The sequence below is a fragment of the Penaeus vannamei genome, chromosome 22, assembly GCF_042767895.1.
Source record: "Penaeus vannamei isolate JL-2024 chromosome 22, ASM4276789v1, whole genome shotgun sequence".
In the NCBI taxonomy this organism is placed as follows: Eukaryota; Metazoa; Arthropoda; class Malacostraca; order Decapoda; family Penaeidae; genus Penaeus; species Penaeus vannamei.
This window is the reverse complement of record NC_091570.1, coordinates 4,300,202-4,320,201: the sequence shown is the minus strand read 5'-3', so window position 1 is coordinate 4,320,201 and position 20,000 is coordinate 4,300,202. Positions and strand designations below refer to the sequence as shown.

Below are 20,000 nucleotides of genomic sequence, written 5' to 3'. Positions count from 1 at the left end.
CCATTGTGATGATGTATAAAATTATATGCTTATAAAAATACTTATGAAACAATTACTAGTCAATTTCTTTTAAAGAAAACTGAAGATGGAATGATGAAAAACAGATGGAATAAAATATGAAACTAAAAGATTTTTTTGTTCTTTTTCATTTCTTTTGGGAGAGAAGGAAACATAACAAAAAAAAAAAAAAAGTTTAAGAAAACTTTCTAAGCTCTGACAAAGATTATCCTTCAGCCCTTGAAATACACGAGCCACACTACCCTGTTGAGAGAAAGGTCTTACGTCCCTCTCCATCTGTCACATCACCTCCTACACTGCTCCTCGACCAGATTGGAGATCTTCTGCCGGGTGCGCTTGTTCACGTGCGTCATGGTGGACATAAGGGCATTCAGCTGCCTGGGAGAGTAGTCGGTGCCATTCTGTTGCACCCACTCCTCCAGCGCTCCTTCAGGCAGGTAGTAGGCTTTGATGAATGTTTCCACCAGGTGCTTATCGGGTAGCGGGCGCACCTTGGTTAGGCACTCAAGTTTCATGAGGAATTGCTGAGGATGGGAGGGAGAATGGGGTACATATTAAATTTTCAACTATTCAATGGCTCCCAAGCTAAAATGGATTTATATTTATTTGTAACCTTATCTATTTATTATCATCCTTTTCATTATGGAAAAGAACACCCATAAAATCAATACATCAACCTTAATAGATGTAGAAAATTGTGTTATAAAGGTCATGTATGCAACATTAATCAATCAATCTATATCTATATATCTTCAGGTTTAGAGATTACCTGATAGTCAAGTTGCATCAGTGATCGTCCCTCGTTGGTGCACCTTCGAGCAGAAGCAAAACCCTCTAACAAAGTGCGGTTCGTTATGCGTACTATACATTCCCAGAGTGCATTGTATGCCTCTGCTGGTATTGGGGATACTCTGCTAACTTCCTCTAACTTCATGCTCAAAACCTGAAAAAGAAAACAGGAAACCTTGTTCTGAAACTGGTAATACTCACCAGTCTCCCCTACAATCTGAAAAATTGCCTTCTCTTAAGCTCAATGCCTTCTTTGGAATTTACTAACCCTCATATCACAATACTCATTCACCCCTAAAGTCCAACTAGTCACAATACAAGTAGCCACAATAGACCAAAGTCTCAAAAAAACTGAAGGGCAATTTTCCCTTTCTTTTTTTTTTTGTTAATCAAAGGTAAGGAGTATAAGGCTATAATACTGGGACTAGTTACACCCCCAAATCCACCTCCATTACCCCACTTTATTGTGCCCTTTTGTCTCCCTAAACCAATCATGCAAGCGGCTCGGTGCTTTGTTTCAACCTCTTTTCTTTCCTATGCAAAATTTGAACGTGCATTTCAAAACAGCTGACAAGCTAGCGCCGCCTCAAGATGGCAGAGAAGTAAATAAATCTACCAAAACTGCTTAACAAAGCTTAATATTTTCTCCTATGTTCATATAAAGTGCCTCAAAAACAGTGACACACACTTCCAATGGGCAACCCTTACACTGACTCACTATCAAAACAAATGAACTTCACTGAATTAAAATATTGGCCTACCAAGTCCCATAAATATGATTTTATGAAGTTAAATATAATTGACTTAGCAAGCGCAAGTCTAGCCATCTACAGGGTTCACTTGAGAAAGCAAGTGAAATTCTCAAGTTAGCCAGAAAAAGTCTTGAGATTTTAGGCAAGAACTTTCCCTGCTTAAAATGTCTTATATATTTGAACTTGAATTAGGCAAAAGTACACATCCTGCACCTGCAGACCATTGTAGAATATTTCCCATAGAAAAGTATGTACTATAGATATGCCTCACTTAGTTGACTCCTTTGAAGATAATATCCTAACCTGACTCTTCTGTGATAATTTCATTTAAAAAATCATAACTTAAAGGTCATTACAATAATAAATCATGTTATATTCAAAGGCACAGACACATACAGAGACAGCACAGATACAGAAAATAATAACAATCATTTTTCTTTGAATAACAAGGGACAAATCAAACAAGAATATGCAGTGCAAACTAAAACAAATAACCACCCCTATTAGTTTCAGTATGACATCTGACTTCATTTCAACTCACAAACACCTTACCTGAAGTTGTCTCAGTAGGACATCGACATACTGGCTGTGCTGGCTCATGAGGTCATTTATATCCCACTTGACATTGGACATGCGGTTCAAAATACCATCGTAGTCTATCACTTGAGAGGCTACAGCTGTGTAAACATGGTGGCGAATCTGTAATCACAGAATAAAAATTATAAATACTGTTAATCAAATAAAAAAAGGGGTTAATTTACTTTTCTGACATGACATTGAGAGTGACGTCAAGTAGTTTATGCAAACAATGAAAGGTGCTAAGAGTCATAGTATACTTAAAGGGCCGAGATAATATAAAGACTGTAAAACCTATGCATAAGCAACATCTGCATCACCTACTCTCCTTGCAAAATTAATAATCAGATTATCATTGTCAAATATATTTCAAATAAGCACACACACACAAATTTACCTCAGGGGTGATCTTGACAGTGCCTGTGTAGAACTGCTGCAAAAATGTTCTCCTCTGCTGTGGAATGAGAGGTTCAATGTGGCAGTGCAAGGCCTCCAGCTGCACTGCCAGGAACGCAAGGCTCTCCACAGCCACCACCCGCACTGGCAGCCCATATATGCTTTCTGCTGAGGTTGTGTCTACTACTGGGGATATGGAGGGACTTGGCACCTGGAAAAAAAATGGGTTGGATTTTGTCATTTTGATTCTTATGATTATACTTTACAGATTAAAACTGGACAGGCACATACTTTGAGAGTAGATGAATATTGTAGTTATAATCATGATTGTTGAAAAACATACAAAATTAAAATTTTGACACTTTATAAATGACATAATAACAAGTTCAGATAGTTATATATGTTTAGGATAGCTGTATATGTTAGTGTCAATACCGGGTGTACTATTTCTTCCAATAAACAGAAAATCATAGAAGATGACACATGGGTAAAAAGATCATTATAAATATGTCTGCAGCAATAATAACAATGTCAGCTATACAATCATCTACATGAAATGTGGTAGGAACATTTTTAGAAGAATACTTTTTACTACATATTGATATTTAGACCCTAATTGCAAAAGTCAAGCTACATATTTGCGTGATATAGTAACATATACTTAGTAACATGTACACAAAGACAAAAAGAAACAACTGCCACACTATGAATGGAATAAAAACATAACATTTACAAATTGTTAGGAATTTCTCATAAATTTTGTAAAAAACACTTCAATTTCTGCTACATCAGATGAGGAACTCTTGATGAATTTGAAGCATATTGATCTTTCAGGCTCATAGCGAAGTTTAGTAAATATTCTGAATCATTGTATTACCAAAATCAACCGTCCTGGATCTTTTACGAAAATATGATCATAATTAATTTCAAATTATCACACAAAAATAAATAAATTACAATAATGAGATAAAACTGAATAAAGTAACAGCAACAACAAAAAACGTAGCAACAGCGACGTGGAAAAATAAAAATAAAAATGCAAACTAAAAAACAGTACCCCTCACCTTGTCCTGATCAGTGGGCTCCTCCTGAGGCACCTCTGAAGTGAGAATCAACGTGTCCTGGATCCTTTTGAGAGACGTTCGAAGTCGTCTGCTGAGATTCTGTTCCAGTTCTCCCCTGGTTGATGAAAATATATGGCACATACTAAAAACTTATTATAAAAATGTAATGTTATATGGCATTTATTGAAAACTTTGGACTTATAATAAAAATGTAATGTTTCTTATTAGCATATTGCCCCCGGGAGAATGTGGGGTTCACTTGGCTTCCGCTCCAGGTACTATGCACAATAGAATGGGTTTGCCTCTAGGGCCTTTTTCAGATGCAGCTGGTGCATAGCATTCATTGCATACAATGTGATTTTCTTTTATGTTACTTGTATGTAAAACTTGAATTTAATGTTTTTGCATATCAAGAGATACATGATATTTATTTCACTTGCTACACTGAACCTGTAGATGACACAAAAAGACTGATCTTGTATACATAAAAATAGGCAGTCATAGCATTACACATCCCATTCTCCCTTAGACAATGCCCTAGAGCATGTGGTGTGGGCATGAGGGTTCCTTACATAGAATAACATAAAATGTAATTCACACATTGCAAAATGACATGAATGACCCATGGAACAGAGCCACGTCTAAGTCAGCCTTGATGTGAATAGCATGTTTGCTAAGTTAAGGACTAAGTCAGCCATGTTGTGAATCCCACTACATCCATAGGCTATGAGTTATTGATTAATAGCTAAAAACTTAATGTTGTATACATGTGGTTGGTTTCCTGCATGAACAACAAACAGAAATACTAGTAATAATTGGTTGGTTTCCTGCATGAACAACAAACAGAAATACTAGTAATAATCAGAAGTGCTTTTGTATTTTTAGTTCTCTTATTCACAAGAATCAGAATGTTATATTCAAGGGTAAATAATTTCAGTCTTGCTCCTGTAACTCACTGGAAATCGGTTACCTTTGTTTCAATACTGCAAGCACAAACAAAGAAATAAACAATAATAAGAAAAAAATTGCATCCCCATACTTACCTTTCCCCAAAGAACATGAAGACTGTATACAGGTAATAGTCGAAGAGATGACTGAGGCACACCATGACATCAAAGGCTATAGGCTGCAGCAATCTCATCATCTGGATGTATTTCCCAATGAGCCGTAGGATTGTAAGGGTTGTATTTGTGACTATGGGTGCCTGTCAGAATAAATATGTTGGAAGAGATTTTTTTCAGGAAAAAGTACGGATGACAAATATCAAGGTTACATCTTACAACTACTGTTGCCTGAAAATAATTGCAATGCTGAACCATGTGCATGTCAAAACATTTTTAACAATCATTAAAAATAAAGGCATGTTTACTAGTAAATTAGTATTCAATTAGCTTAAACTGGACCATAAACTTCATATTACAAAAGCATACTAAAAGACTTCAAGGTAATGATATCAGATTTTCATCTTGATGTCTAATCTAACATGTGTGGCTTAAGCAGAACTATTTACTCTTTTTTTATGATTCTCAAAGCAATACAGCAATTTGAGAAAAATAAATTTCACCATTCTAATAGTGAAAAATGTTTTCTGAATGAGTGAAACTTATCATAAAAATAAAACTTCACACAATACAAAAAAATCAACAACAAAGAGAAGAACATTTAAATTGACCCTATTCCACCTTCTAAACTTTGACTAATTATAAATCTGAAGAAAGCACTCACAGATTTTTTTTACAGAACTAACAAAAGATACTTGCTATCTGTGATCCAATAAAAATTAAGGGTAATGCCTGCCCGCCTGAAGATAAAGAAAATAAACAACACCATTGGATATAAAAATAATCTCTAGAGAGTAAAGATGAGGCCAGAAACTTTTATTAACCAGAATATTTATTGCCTCCAGGAGAAAATGGGGTTCCCATTTTTGCTGCGCTGCACCACCACCAAAGTGATATGATTTTATTCACTTCTTCATATCATTTGAATGTAAATGTGATTTTAATGTTTTTGGATATTCAAAGACGCATGATATGAATTTTGGTTGCTAGATAAAACCCGTAGTAGCTTAAGTATGTATATTAGAATCCAGTTAAATAAATAAGGTATATTACACTCAGTGAACGAGACAGACTAGGGTTTTATTGAAGGACAATTTTTCTTTAAGAATCACTCATTTTTGCTAATCTTATTTTTACAAAATAAGACATTGTATGCAGTGATATACAAGACTGCTGCCCTTACAGCTTCAGTTCTTCCCTTATTGATGTCACAATTCAAGACAGTCACACTGGTAGTCACATTAGCAGAGCACCAAAAGACAATATAGGCAGATGACATGAGCAGACTGATTTTGTAAAAAAGAGTGAAGGTTTCAGGTTCACATCAACAGCAAGAGAGAATCAGGTTTTGGTGTGTGAAATATTCCAAGCATAGCGAGTGACTTATTTGCACTAAAATTCTCTTTATATCAAATAAGAGCCAATAATAACATTACACATCCTGTTCTCATTTAGGCAATGCCACAAGGCATATGGCATGGGGCATATGGCATGGGCATGAGAGTTCCTTATAAAGAACACCATAAAATGTAATACACGAATCATCATAACATAAGAAGAATGACCCATCACTTGGAGCTACACCCAAGTCATCTGTGATGTGAATAACATGTTACTTAAAGCCAAAACGAAGTCAGCCATTACATGAACCCCACATCATCCTGAGGATAAGAGATAATGTCCCCAAATCTCTAATGCAGTGACCTCTACAATTCTCTCTCCATCAAAAGCAAAAATAAATTTTAATCCCTTTGATCCAGGTGATGTGACCATCACATCATGAATAAATTTGGCTTTAGGTGCTCGTGACTTGAATGTGCCATCATGGGAAAAAGGGCCGCAGGCCAGGTAACATGAATTTGCCTTCATGAGTGAAGGTTGAGGTGACAGAAAAGACTCACCATGTGTGCACAAACCTCTTGGACTCATTTGGCATTTTGAAAAGGGCTATTGCATTATTCCCATTGATAAACAAGTGTGGAATGTAATGTCCATAAGCCATGAATAGAAGAGCGCCAGCTCCAGAGAGGACGCCATTTCCATGCATCCTATTCCTGGTCACCATGACCAACGGTGTAGGTTGCATTACAGAAAATTGAATATTACAAAAAAATAAAATGAATGACACAAATAACAAATTGTTACATTTTTTTCTTGTTCTGAGTTATTTACAACATAGAGATATAATATAGTCTGTTTATTACCATATGGAGAAAGTAAATCAAAAGACAAATATGAACATTGCATAATGACAAAAAAGCTAAAAACACTTATGCACAATAATATTGCAAAGGGAAGGTATAGACTCTTGTCACCACACATTAGTGTTCATTTGCACCCGGCCTACACTCGGCACATCCGGGAGAGTGGCTGCTTATGTAAGCCTAAGGCCCATATTTTGGTCCATGTGACTGTTGTAAACCAACTGGATTCAGGGGTTAAGAATATCTGTTCTGGCATTACAGGCTTGTTGACCTCTTTGTCAATTTATCGACAAATAATGTAGGATTGTAGGAATTTACCTAAGCTCTGTGTGCCATGCATAAATGTCCCATTCCATTCTATCAAAAATGAATAAAATCTATACAAATTCTTTATATCAATTCTTTCTGTTTTATATATAAAGAATAGTTTGGCAATATATCTGAAAATAAAACTATGAGCAAAAGATATCAATAATAAAAATAATAATACCAATCACTGAAAGAAAGTCTCCTCTCACCTTGCTGTGGTCAAATTTCCGCCTGGTATGTGGCTGCGGAGCTTCCCCTGTCTGCTCATCTACGAAATCCTTCATCAACTCCTCATCATCCTCACTGTCATCATCACTTATGTGAATAGAATCCCCAGCTTCTCCATTGGCCATGATGTCCTCCTCGACTGTCTCTTCTGTAGCAATGTCAAATGGTGAGCTATCGCTGTTGAAGAGGTCAAAGAGGTCCCTCTTGTCTGAGCTGCTGCCTGTTAGGGAGGTCCAAGTGTTTCTATTAGATTCCTCTTATTCTTAAGGATTGAAATAAATGATTGAAATTATCTTTATTTATAGTCTAAAATGATATGAATGAGTGTGAAAGCTTTAAAAAGTAGTAAGTAGATGAGAAGTACTGAATGTACAAAGGAAAAATAAGCCTTCATAGCCTATGGTAATTCTTCAACAAAGGATCCCTTTAGAGCAGATTCTGCAACTACCATGCCTTTGACATTCTGGTAAAGGCCAACAAACCTCAACCACATATGTTAAGCAAGATAAGCACCTGGTATGGTTCTTTATCTGATGGTAAATCACCAAAGTATGCTTTATGCTCCATCATACTTGAACATACAGTGCCAATGCCACAGAGGCTGCAGAAAGCACTTGAGAGACTGTGGGAAAAGCTTTCATAAAAAATTGTGTGCCTAAGTCTATCTTCATCTACATTGCAATGAGAGGTATTTTTGTAATTTCCATTATTACTATTTCAATTACTGTGATTATTAATTAAATATCTTCAAGGCTATAAGGTTCAATGGTGATGCCTTTTTCCAATAATACCATAATTATTAGCATTCAGGTTTTCATTAACACATTACTGTACTATCATCTACAATAATGTTACCTCAGCCATCACCTCTTATCATTATAAACATTCTCACCATCTCTCTCACTACTGTGATTACCATTTGCACTATTGTTGCTTCCATTTCCATTACTCTTAGCAGTATTATAACAAACATTTTTTTTTTAGCTTCAACATAGAGACACCTTTTATCAAAAAATCATATCATATCAGAAAATGATATTCCTAACATAACATATAAAAATGACATTATTCCAAATAATTCAAAGGGTAACTAACAAAATCTTGAATAAGGATAGAAATCCTAAACAATAGATAAAAGTCAGCAAATTTTCCTCACTTGACTTTTTAACCGGTGAAGAACTTGGAGTAGACATTCTTGTGAAGCTTAGGTCCCTTCCCTTAAGGAACCTAAACTCCATCAGCTGATATATTGAGAACGTTGACTTCACCGGACATGCCTCCCACCCTTCATTCTCCAAAAACATGTGTAATTCCTCCATTCTTGCTCTGTGGTGTGTGCGGAAGTAGTTGATTGATTGCTTCTTAATTGATTCTCTGAGCGTTTCTGATTTGCTGCCACAGAAGCACTCACCAACATCAATGAGCTTGTTGATGACATCCAAAATTCTCAGGAAATCATCAAATTTGAAGTGACAGAGGTCTGACGCCAGGATAAAGGTCCGGACTTTTGCCTGCACATCTTGCCATATTCTGTACAGTCCATGCTCTAGTTTTTGCTTTGTGTAGCGTCTGGATGTTGCAGCTTCCTCAGCATCTTGACTTTCATTATTCACTTCCTCCTGGGAGGCCTTCTCATTTTCCTCATGCCACAAGATAATGCTGCGGTAACTCTTTAGGACGTTCCACATGGATTTGCTTAGATCCATGAGACATGGGAGGAAGCTTTCCTCATTTACATATTTGCATAGTTCCGAATATTGCATCTTTGAGAATGATGAGCCGGAGATACTACCATTTCCACCATTAACACTATTATACAACTCTACATAGCCAAGAACAATCGTGAAGGCTGAATTGTGGATATGAGATGTAAGGTGCATGTGTAACTGGTCCATGAGTGTCTGTGTTTTCCCCAAGAGACCATATGCAATCTGCAATTTCTCATAATTAGCAGCATTGAAATTAGCAGCAACTTTAGCTAAGGCAACATCTAGCTGCTCCTCTGCACCCTCAAGAGTATCCTGTAACTTGGTACTGAGTTCAGAGATACAAGTAAAATGCTTAAAAGTCGCTGCAGCTTTCTGGCACTCAAGCAGTAATTGAATGGCCCCAGGGTAATCTTCTGCTTTTAACAAATTCTGTAATTGGACATCTGTCATCTGTAACGTCCTGACTGTCCTAAGTGACCGGATAACACTGGCAATCTTCTGCCGCTTACTGTAGTTGGCTAAAATCCCAAGACTAGCTGATGTGAACTGACTCCTCCCCTGGGCCAGCTTCCTCCGGCCTTCAACGCACAGGCCAATCTCCTTGTAAATCTCCTTCTGCAGCTCCACGACCTTCTCCATCTCCTCGCTGCACAGCCCTTGCTTCTGCATAATGAGATCAGACACCCTTCGAGACACTATGGCGTGCTGCTTCCTTAGTCTAGACCTCATCCCGTTAATCACATGAATGTCTACGTCCTGTGGGAATTTCTTAAGTTCGTGTTCACCTACGTCGACGTCCCCGCTCTCGAAATAAAGGCTCTCGATGCTGTCTATCACGGCTTTCTCTGCTTCAGGTGTTAGTATGTGATCATTCAAGAGGCTGGACTTCCTATATAAATCCCCCGTCACAGCCATTCTTCCTTCGAAGTCATCGGATTTTACGCTCTCTCCTAACTGTGCTTGCGATGATGGTGCCTTCAGGCTGATCTTCTGTTTATCCATGAACGACTTGAACTTCTCTTTGATGTCCATGGTGATTTTTCATGAGTTTCGGGGTGTTTTAGGGGAAGGACTTCGGTTTTGACAACTGGAAAAGAACAGCTGATGAGGGTAAACAAATACCAAATTGTTGGGATGATATTATTTTCTTTTCTTACTTCTCGTTTTATATTTGCTTTTCTACTTTTTATTGAAATGTTACTCACTATAAAGATATCTTTAGAAATTACGCGATTTGCTTGGAATATATATATCTTTATAATTTTCATCACAAAATCATATCAATATATCGAACAAAAACTATCAGTTTCATGTATAAATAAAATTGGAGTTATCAAAGTTTTCACTAATTCTACATTATAGAATATATGAAAAGTTCTCAGAAAAGAACCAAACTTTCCGACTCCCGCTGCTCTGACATTTCCAATTTCTTCCAACACGTGTACTGACAACGCGTTCCAATAACATTCCCTGTTCCTTTTTAAAAACAATATTAGAAAATTTTATTACTAGAAATAACCAAACAAGTAATTTTGTAAGATTATATAATTCATATAAAATGATAATAGGACCACTGTATATTGAAATAAGGAAATTCAACTCCTTAATTTTAAAACGATAACGAGATACAGGGGTGAATTCAAGCCAGTCGCTGTCAGACGCCGGTAAGCGAAAGGTGGCACTCTCTCTCAATTAACCGAAGATGAAGGTGTTGGCTGTGATTTTGGCTGCTCTCGTGGCTGTTGCTGCAGGTAAAGCATATGAATTATTACCTTAGCTATATGCACGTATGTTTAAGAATTTTAAGAGGTTGAATTTGATTCAAAGTCCCTGTAAATATAGAGGATATTGGGACGTTCTAAGATTGTTTATATTTTGATGGGATTTTGAGGTCTTAATTCATACGCTATCTATAATATTATTTGTTCATTTGAAACGTTAGATTATCAGCGAGATATTCCACAAAGTGTTTATGGGTTTGTAATGGAGCTGTACGGAATTAAGCTCGAAAACCGGCTTTGTATTGTATTCGTGACAGCTGTTCTACCATAAAACCTTTGCCAAAGACCAAATTGCCTGCCTAAAAAGTATGTTAAAAGTGCCGATACTCTTTTAGAGATGTGTTAACATTGTCGTGTTTATTGAAGAATTACTGTTGTATGTGATACTATTTAAATCTTATTTATCCTCGTTTCACATAGTGTACACAAGTCCCTTTTATCCCACTGGTTATGGGAGTCAAAAATGTCATTAACTCGAAGGAAAAAATCAGTAGCACGGATAACCTGAAATTACTGATGTCAAGGGCTATTTATCTTCACTGAATTCAGCCAAGGCCAAACGAGCACAAGTTGAAGTAGGCTGGACGGTGCGTGAAAAGATCTCATCCCAGGGTTAATGTTTACCGAGAGCAGTACAGAGATAGAGGGAAATGGATACCACCATCTTATAGAGCATAAGAAATAGTCATATATATCTCAGATACAGCTGCTGTGGTCTCATATTTACCCTGAAAAGAAAATATCCACTGCATATCACCAATCGGAGACCACAAGTCAACAACACCCTCACACAGAGTTTTTGATGTCATTTTCCTATGTTAGCAAGAAATGTGGTGTAAGTTACTTGGTAAAATATATGCAAATGATAGAGCCAGTGATTCTAAGGAACTTATGATCTTTGGACTTTAACCGCAGCTCAAAAATAAGGTAGTGCCAAAAAAAAAAAAAAAATCAGTAATCTGAAAATCGCCATCCGATATCCTTTCCTTCCTTTTGTAAACAAAGCAATGATGCCGTTTCATTTTTGTACATTTATTCTAATAACTGAGTTTCGTACATAGATAAAGCTTGCGCGAAGGAGAATTTGTTTCAGAAGATATGACAATACAGCAGTAATTCTTGCATATCGAGGATTTACAATAAATAAATTTCTTGTACTGTACAAATTGATGACTGACCCATATTACGGGCAAGAGGTGCGTGAAGAATTGCACGGCATTTTAAAAATGTACACTAGTGCACGAGTTTTTCTCGGTACTTTTCAACATTGTTATTATACATCTAAAACGTGCAATTTATTTGCAATACCCAAATGCACCAAATGAAATATTTGTAACAAATCACACAGCACAAGATGGCCGCAACGTCGTTTAGTTTAAGTATAGTAGATTATCTTGCACTGGGTTAGTGTTACCGAGAGCAACGCACCCTCCAGAGATTGTCACGAAACCAGGGTATTATGTGAACCCTAAAACCCAACCCAACCCAACCTAACCTTTCCCACCTTCTAGTTATTCCCTAGACAGGGGGGCAAGCCCCCTGTAACCCCCCCTCCCCCATAGTAGCACTTCATGCCAACTTATAGAAAATGAACATTAAGAACTCTGGCTTCTTGAGGCACCCTCATGCATATCATGAGTGGTGATATGCAATGACCATTTGTCATTTCGTGGTTAATATGAGACTGCTACAGCTTTTTACTATATTTCTTGTGTCAATTTCCCCCTATCTCTCTCTCTCTCTTGTTAACTTATACCTCACATTGTTTCAAAGGAAATTATATATTTTCACATAAATGATGTATTACCAAGAGAAATGGCCCTTGCTACAAACTGTCATGAGAGTATCAATGGCTTATAGACTAGTGTTTGTAGATGCCAGAAAAGCAACACTTTCCATAATCTTTTTCTTTCATGGTTAATATTACCGAGGGCAATGCACATGGAGGGAAATGGACACCACCATCTTATAAAGCATAAGAAATTCTTATAACCAAACAGGTACAGCTGCTGTAGCCTCATTATTAATGTTGTATTTTCTATCAGTTGGCATGAAGTGCTAATAAAGAGAGGTTATAAGGGGGCTTGCTTCCATAGTCTAGGGCATGAATAGAAGGTAAGAAAGGTTAGGTTTGGATTTTTAGGGTACACTTGGTACCCCATTTTCTTCAGGTATTTGCAAATAAACTGTTGGATAGAGGAAAAGTATTTTTTAAATATGTTCTTGGGGCTTTGGAAGGTGCATCGCTCTTGTTAACAAATACCTCTTTTATGTGTAGGTATACCATTCGTTTCTGCAGATTACTTCTTGTATTGAAAAGTTCACCTGCATTACTATGGTAAAATAAAGCTTGACCTGGTCCCTTATTTATGTATAAATTACTAAGAAAATCTACAAGCAATATTTGCCAGAGTATGTGGTACTGCAATCAGGTTTGCCGTAACACTATAAATACTATTGTCACTTTCATTGTTTAGGGTTAGATAAAACCATAGTAAGATTTTACACTTTTTCCCCTAGAAATGATAATCTTGCCTGTTATGTTTGTCCACAAAATTACACCCTAGCAAAAGTACCATCTCCCTTGGAACTGGTTTGAATTTAAATGATCTTGTATTTTCCCTTTTGACTGCTGCTGCCAACCCCACCCCCTCTCTACTTAAGTTAATGTTTTTCTTGTAGGCGAGACCTGTGAAGGAGCGCAGGTCGAAGCAGTAGGCTTCACTTCCAGAGATGCAACTATTGTTACCAAGATTGCCTACATTGCTGACTTCACACTGTCTTGCTCCAATGGTGCCAAGGTATGTTTGCAACTTGACCACATAACACTGGAAGAACATGTATAGGTGCCCTGTCCACCATGAGATTTCAGTTTGAATTTGTTTTAACAGAGATAGCTTTGGAAATAGGAGGCCAACAAAGCCAATTACTGAGCCTGCCAGACCTCAGATGTTTACCCTATTCTGTGTATTATATGAAAGAGTGGTTTTATTACTGATAGTATAGTTATATTATAATGATGGTAGTTAAAGAAATGGGAATGAAGCCATGTGTGTGTTTAAACAAAATAAACTGCAGTAGACAATGCATGGGTTAACAACATTATTTATTTAATTTGTATGCATCAAGGGTGTGGCCGAGACCAAAATAATTGATAATTATTAGTAATAATTTAATTTAACTCTGTTATAATGTTTATTTTTTTGTGACAGGCTGTTTTTTTTTTTTTTTTTTTTTTTCTGAATTACTTTTTGTGTACAAGAAATGACTGAGGTTACCATCCACACGGCAATTGTTTATATTATGCACATTTCGGTAATTTTTGTGATGAAGTACAAAATTTAAGTAATTTAGAGTTGCTTGTGTGGTGGCTGGTGTATTTTGTCAATATTTCATTTTGCCAGTATTATTTTTTCTAGTTTCCATGCTAAATTAAAATTCCTCTTTACAGGATGTTTCTCTGTATGCGGAAACCGCTGATGGCATCGTTGGTGTTGCACGCTCTGTAGATGGTCTGAAATATGGCGTAAGTGTCTTGGAAGTTATTTTTTATATTTATTTTTTTGTTGATATTTACTTAAAGTATATAACATATTAACCAACACTTTAACTATGAAAGTGGCAATGGTTCATGTCTTTTACTGATTTTATTTTTTAAGAATGGGTTATCCATTTGGTTATGAAAAGGGGTGCTAAGAGAGAAATTTATTTGCAGGTCAGCTGGATTGAGGATGTGTCTGCAGCAGCCTCTGGAGATCACCCCATCAAACTCTACGATGAACAGGGATATGCTGCCCTCAGAAAGGTAGTTTGAAACATATTTTGGGTATCAAATATCTAAAGGAATTTGAGGTGCTAGAAGTACTGTTCTCAGTCCTGTGTTTTTATTATTTTGTTTGTTTTTGTATTTCAGTTTTGTAATTCTCATTTTATTTTTTGCAGTGTCCTTTGGTGTTGTTGCAATGATACATGTATTAGTGTTGTTAAGATATTGAATGTATTTAATTAGGAATTACTTTTTATTGTTTACTCATTCTAGAATTCTTTCATTCTTCACAGGCTCAGCGTGGCAATGAAGACTCTGCCTCAGTCACACCCATTGCCACCATTAACCTGTACCATCCTGTAAGTTTTTGGTTATCTTTTGCATTTATAGATCGATATAGTTAGAACATTGTAGGTACACAAGAAAAGTCTGATAGTCTTTAGAAGTCAGAGTGCATTAATTTGTGGACTTGCATTTCATTTAGCTTCAATAATAATTCTGTAATGTATGCTATATGAGAGTAATCTTCCCTTCCCCACTAATATTTCAAAATTGTATGCTAGGTAATGATCTTGCTTTACTCTTATCCAGTCATTTTAACATTACCCAGTTTACCCTTCGTTTGGCTAGTTTGCACAGGTGTATATTTGTTCCTGCATGATATATGGTTCACTGTAATTGTTTTAGAATATTTTTTGTCATATATGATTGAGAAATAATTTTTATTAGATTTTTAAAAAGCATAGCTTTGCACATTTTTGGTCAAGTTCTGCTGTTTGTCCTTGCATAGATATTTTCGATACCTATTTTATATTTAATTTTTTTCCCCATTTAGTTTTATCTTGCTTTCCATGTATTTTATTTCTCATTGTCTGAAGTCTTGTTTTTCTCCTATGTTTTTATTGCAGTCAGCAACAAGTACACACAGATGAATATTTAACTATTTTCCTCTAACTTTCTAGGGAGCATACAAGGGTCCCTGGGTGCAGTCCGAGACCATGGCCATCATCTTCGCTATCCTCATCTACTACTATGCATTCACGCTTAAGGCAAAGCTTGTAGCATAGTCTCCTCACTGGGGATATTTAACTCCATTGTCAGCGAAGTGTTGTATGTGTGCATGCTCTGAACATGCAAGTGTATATTTATAGTGCGTGAGGTTTCAGTAGCAATGAGCCTTGTTGCATTATCCTTCATCGACAAAATAGTGTGAATGACTCATGTTTCGTGTACAACTTTTGGATGTATGTGTGAGAACAAGCATGGTGTGATAGGGTTAAAGTTGTAAATTTTTCAAATGTATTTGGAAATCATTTTGTTATAAAATATGGAAAACTGGTAATTTCAACTTTGATTTACCTTTCATTTGGGTCTAAAATTGGGTGTTACTGTGTTAGATTGTTAGAAAATGATTAATCTCTGAAGATAAGATGCAGACTTCAAAACAGGTTGATATACCTCAAAAGGAAACCCTTTATAATTACTAGCCATTACTTGAGGAAAATACAAAGGAATCACTTAAAGTAGATGGAATATCCTATGGCCATTTCTCATTTATGAAAAATAAAATGATAAATATAATTAATACCCATATGAATTAGTTTCTGTACTTTTAAATTATATGCATTTATATACAAGTAATATATCAATAACATATACAATACAGGAAATAATAAGGTAAAGGTTCTTGGAAAGCAGTATCATATATTTATTGAACTTCACATGCTAGACTGGGAGAAGTCTGATTAAAAATTCTACGTCAATACAAGCAGATTATATTACTCATCCAACTTCAGATTTTTTTTTTAAATAAAGAAATTTTATAAGAAAAGTTGTGACACTTGATTATGTCCAAAGATATGCTGAGCTGTGAAAATCAAATTAAAGTCAACCATATGAACCGAAGGAAATGTGATAAATAAAGTAAGAATAATGAAGCCTCGTTTATTCATATATCCAGTGAAGGGGCTTGTCAGTGACACCGGATCGCTTCTCTAAAATCGAGCTCGGTTACCCCATTCAAGGCTGCAATGGAGTGACGTCGAGATACTTTGCCAACTTCCACTGCAACAGAAGGCAGAGTGTATATTACAGTGCATAAGAATATTGTAATTATTTCAATGGAAAACCAGTAACCCGTATGTTTTACTATTTTAACTAGAGAATGATTATTTATTATTTCTCTTACTGTCAACATGTTTGTAGTATTTATTCCTTATGTCACTTTTCATTAACCATTTCGTTCGCATAATTTTTAAAAATAATTAATTCAATGAATAACGTAATAGGATTCGAAGTATAACATATACCATTACAATGAACAGAAACGGCTGAAATGATTAAATTAAATCAACCGAATTACATTACCAAACAATCTCTTTAAAACAAATAGACTTAAACTAATCTTACCAAGTTATTAATCTGGTTGATGTGATACGTGATTCCACCTTCTTGCTCGACCTTGCGCATGTGCAGTCGCTCTGGGTCTCCTGCCACCAGGACGGGCTTCTGTGGGGCTTCCTGCAGTGGTGATGTTTGTTGTTTACTTATTTCCCAGGCTTAATATTCAGTTGATTTATAGAACGTTGCTAAATTTTTAGATTTTCGTTCGTTATGATTCATGGTAATGCTAAATCCTCCTTTTTTCAAAGTATTCATTCTCATTTAAACCATTTTTGACGTTTGTTTATAAACACGCGTACGTTTACGCACCAACATGCCCGCGCGCGCTAACACGCACACGCACATACACACATACACGCACATACATACACACACACACACACTCACACTCACACTCACACTCACACTCACACTCACACTCACACACTCTCTCTCTCTCTCGCTATACCCATGACCAACCGGTTCCATGTTGCGACAGTGGTTCATGAGGTCTGTCATGCGGCCTTCGAAACCCGGTGCAAAGAAGGACGGGTCAACTGCGACGAAGCATTGGCTCAGGTCAGCTGGTCGGTCTGTCCTGGTCCAGTCCCGGATGTTGGACCCGTATGGAGCTCCTGGGTGAGGGAGGGGGGGGAGGGGTGGAGGAGGTTAAAAGTGTGCGAAGCTTTAGCAGGGTTGTTGGGATGTGGCGTGTGGGATGTGCAAAGAAATGACATTGATAATATTATGATGGTAGCATTAATATTAGTTTTATTTATTTTGTTTTTATTAATTCATTTATTTTGAGAGCCACTTCAAAATATGTGGTGCAGTTTTGAGTACCTTTACAAATATACAACAGTACAGAAATATAACGTCCTCAACTCTCCAAATCTCCTAAAATTCCGACGAACATCTCAAACAGCATTAATAACCACCTCAACGTGGTAATATCAAAGGAACAAAATAACAAAATACGAAACTAAGATTTAAAACACGCCAGTCTAGAAACGAAAATAAATAAGCAAACCTCTAAATCCAATTTGAAAACACGTTGCCCAAGAAAGAAAAGAAAAGAGAAAAAAAAACATGGACGTCAGCCCGTTGCCCAAGAAAGAAAAGAAAAAAAAAACATGGACGTCAGCCCACCGGTCAGAATGCCGCAGAAGATCTCGACCATCATGCCGAGACCGAAGCCCTTGTAGCCCGAGTGGGTCTCGTCGCCTCCGAGGGGGAGGAGGAAGCCGTCCAGCGCCCTCTCGGCGTTCGTGGTCGGGGCTCCGTCCCTGTCCAGCGCCCAGCCCTCAGGGACGTCCTCGCCCTTCACGCAAGCCACCTCCACCTGGGAGTTTTGGGGGCGTGTGGGCGGGGGTGCTGATCGGAATTCTTATTTGTTGATCTATCTGTATATCTATTATGTCTGTCAATCTATTTGTCTACCTGTTTCTGTTTGTTTGCGTCTGTATATCTATTATGTCTATCAATCTATTTGTCTGTCTGTTTCTGTTTGTTTGCGTCTGTATATCTATTATGTCTATCAATCTATTTGTCTGTCTGTTTCTGTTTGTTTGCGTCTGTATATCTATTATGTCTATCAATCTATTTGTCTGTCTGTTTCTGTTTGTTTGCGTCTGTATATCTATTATGTCTATCAATCTATTTGTCTGTCTGTTTCTGGTTGTTTGCGTCTGTATATCTATTATGTCTATCAATCTATTTGTCTGTCTGTTTCTGTTTGTTTGCGTCTGTATATCTATTATGTCTATCAATCTATTTGTCTATCTTTGTTTGTTTGCGTCTGTATATCTATTATGTCTATCAATATATTTGTCTGTCTGTTTCTGTTTGTTTGCGTCTCTTGTCTCTATTATGTCTGCTTGTCTCTCTCTCTCTCTATCTATCTGTGAATTATCTTTGTATGTTCGTCTATTTCATTTTCACAAATCCTTTACCTCCCTTGCTCACTACTTCTACTTCATTTGCCCTTATCCCTGTATTATCCTTATTCTCCGTCATTTTGCCTACGTTATATGTTTACCTGCAATCTATCGCAAACTGCTTTCTTTGTATTTTCACTGCCAATTTACTATTTATTTATTTATTTATTTGTTTATTTATTTATTTATTTATTTATTTATTTATCTATTTATTTATTTATTTATTTATTTATTTATTTATTTATTTATTTATTTATTTATTTATTTATTTATTTATTTATTTATTTATTTATTTATCTATCTATCTATCTATCTATCTATCTATCTATCTATCTATCTATCTATCTATCTATCTATCTATCTATCTATCTATCTATCTATCTATCTATCTATCTATCTATCTATCTATCTATCTATCTATCTATCTATCTATCTATCTATCTATCTATCTATCTATCTATTGTTACCTTCCCGCCAGAGACGACGCTGGTGGCCATATCGAGAACGAAGTCGTCCCCTTTCTCTCCCGGGGCAGCCAGGGCAATGGGATTTGTTCCGAGCACAGCCTAAAAGAGACGAGAAAAATATTTATTTGTTGATTTTCATGAATATTATTATAGGCAAACGTTGAGGTATATGTTTCATAGGTCAGGTTCTCAAGTATAATGTGTGAAGAACTTAGAAATATTTTTTTCTCAGCATTGTATTAATTTAACTAGTGCTGTATGACCATTCACAAAATTATTTATGTGGGAGGTACTAACAATCATATTTCAGGATTATATTTCATATTTCGAAATAGGAAGCATGTATTAAAACGTTCGTATTTCAACATGAGTCTTCATTCTGCTGATGTAAATCCATATCCAAAGAAATATAAAAACGCTTCGCCATTGCACAGTAGTATCACATTTTAAAACACATGACAAAGAAGAAATAAAAAAATAAAACAAAGGACTAAACACCAAACTGAAAGCATTGTTGACAGGACTTAAATTATTCACCTTTTTGCCTCGTGTTGGGACGAC

At 36.3% G+C, this 20,000-nt stretch overlaps 3 protein-coding genes across 3 annotated transcripts; 1 reads left to right on the top strand and 2 right to left on the bottom strand.

The window, feature by feature from the left end:
* Positions 1–130: 130 nt before the first annotated feature.
* Vps50 (vacuolar protein sorting 50) lies at positions 131–10,232 on the bottom strand. The gene is made up of 8 exons (XM_027380107.2): positions 8,554–10,232; positions 7,379–7,617; positions 4,639–4,799; positions 3,596–3,710; positions 2,533–2,742; positions 2,112–2,258; positions 788–961; positions 131–542 (listed from the first exon to the last, which is right to left on the bottom strand). Exons 1-8 carry the CDS (start codon positions 10,136–10,138, stop codon positions 303–305), a joined length of 2,871 nt encoding a protein of 956 aa, XP_027235908.2. The 5' UTR covers positions 10,139–10,232; the 3' UTR covers positions 131–302.
* A 466-nt stretch (positions 10,233–10,698) lies between these two features.
* Tapdelta (Translocon-associated protein delta) lies at positions 10,699–15,995 on the top strand. The gene is made up of 6 exons (XM_027380207.2): positions 10,699–10,857; positions 13,570–13,688; positions 14,339–14,413; positions 14,603–14,692; positions 14,947–15,012; positions 15,616–15,995. The coding sequence occupies exons 1-6, from the start codon at positions 10,809–10,811 to the stop codon at positions 15,718–15,720; spliced, it is 504 nt and encodes a 167-aa protein (XP_027236008.1). The 5' UTR covers positions 10,699–10,808; the 3' UTR covers positions 15,721–15,995.
* Positions 15,996–16,340: 345 nt separating this feature from the next.
* LOC113827389 (uncharacterized oxidoreductase YjmC) lies at positions 16,341–20,000 on the bottom strand (the record flags this gene model as incomplete). The annotated part of the gene is given in 6 exon segments (XM_070136435.1): positions 16,341–16,717; positions 17,063–17,173; positions 17,516–17,670; positions 18,185–18,377; positions 19,440–19,538; positions 19,977–20,000. Coding segments are annotated over 6 exon segments (627 nt in total), but the record flags the coding sequence as incomplete, so codon positions are not given.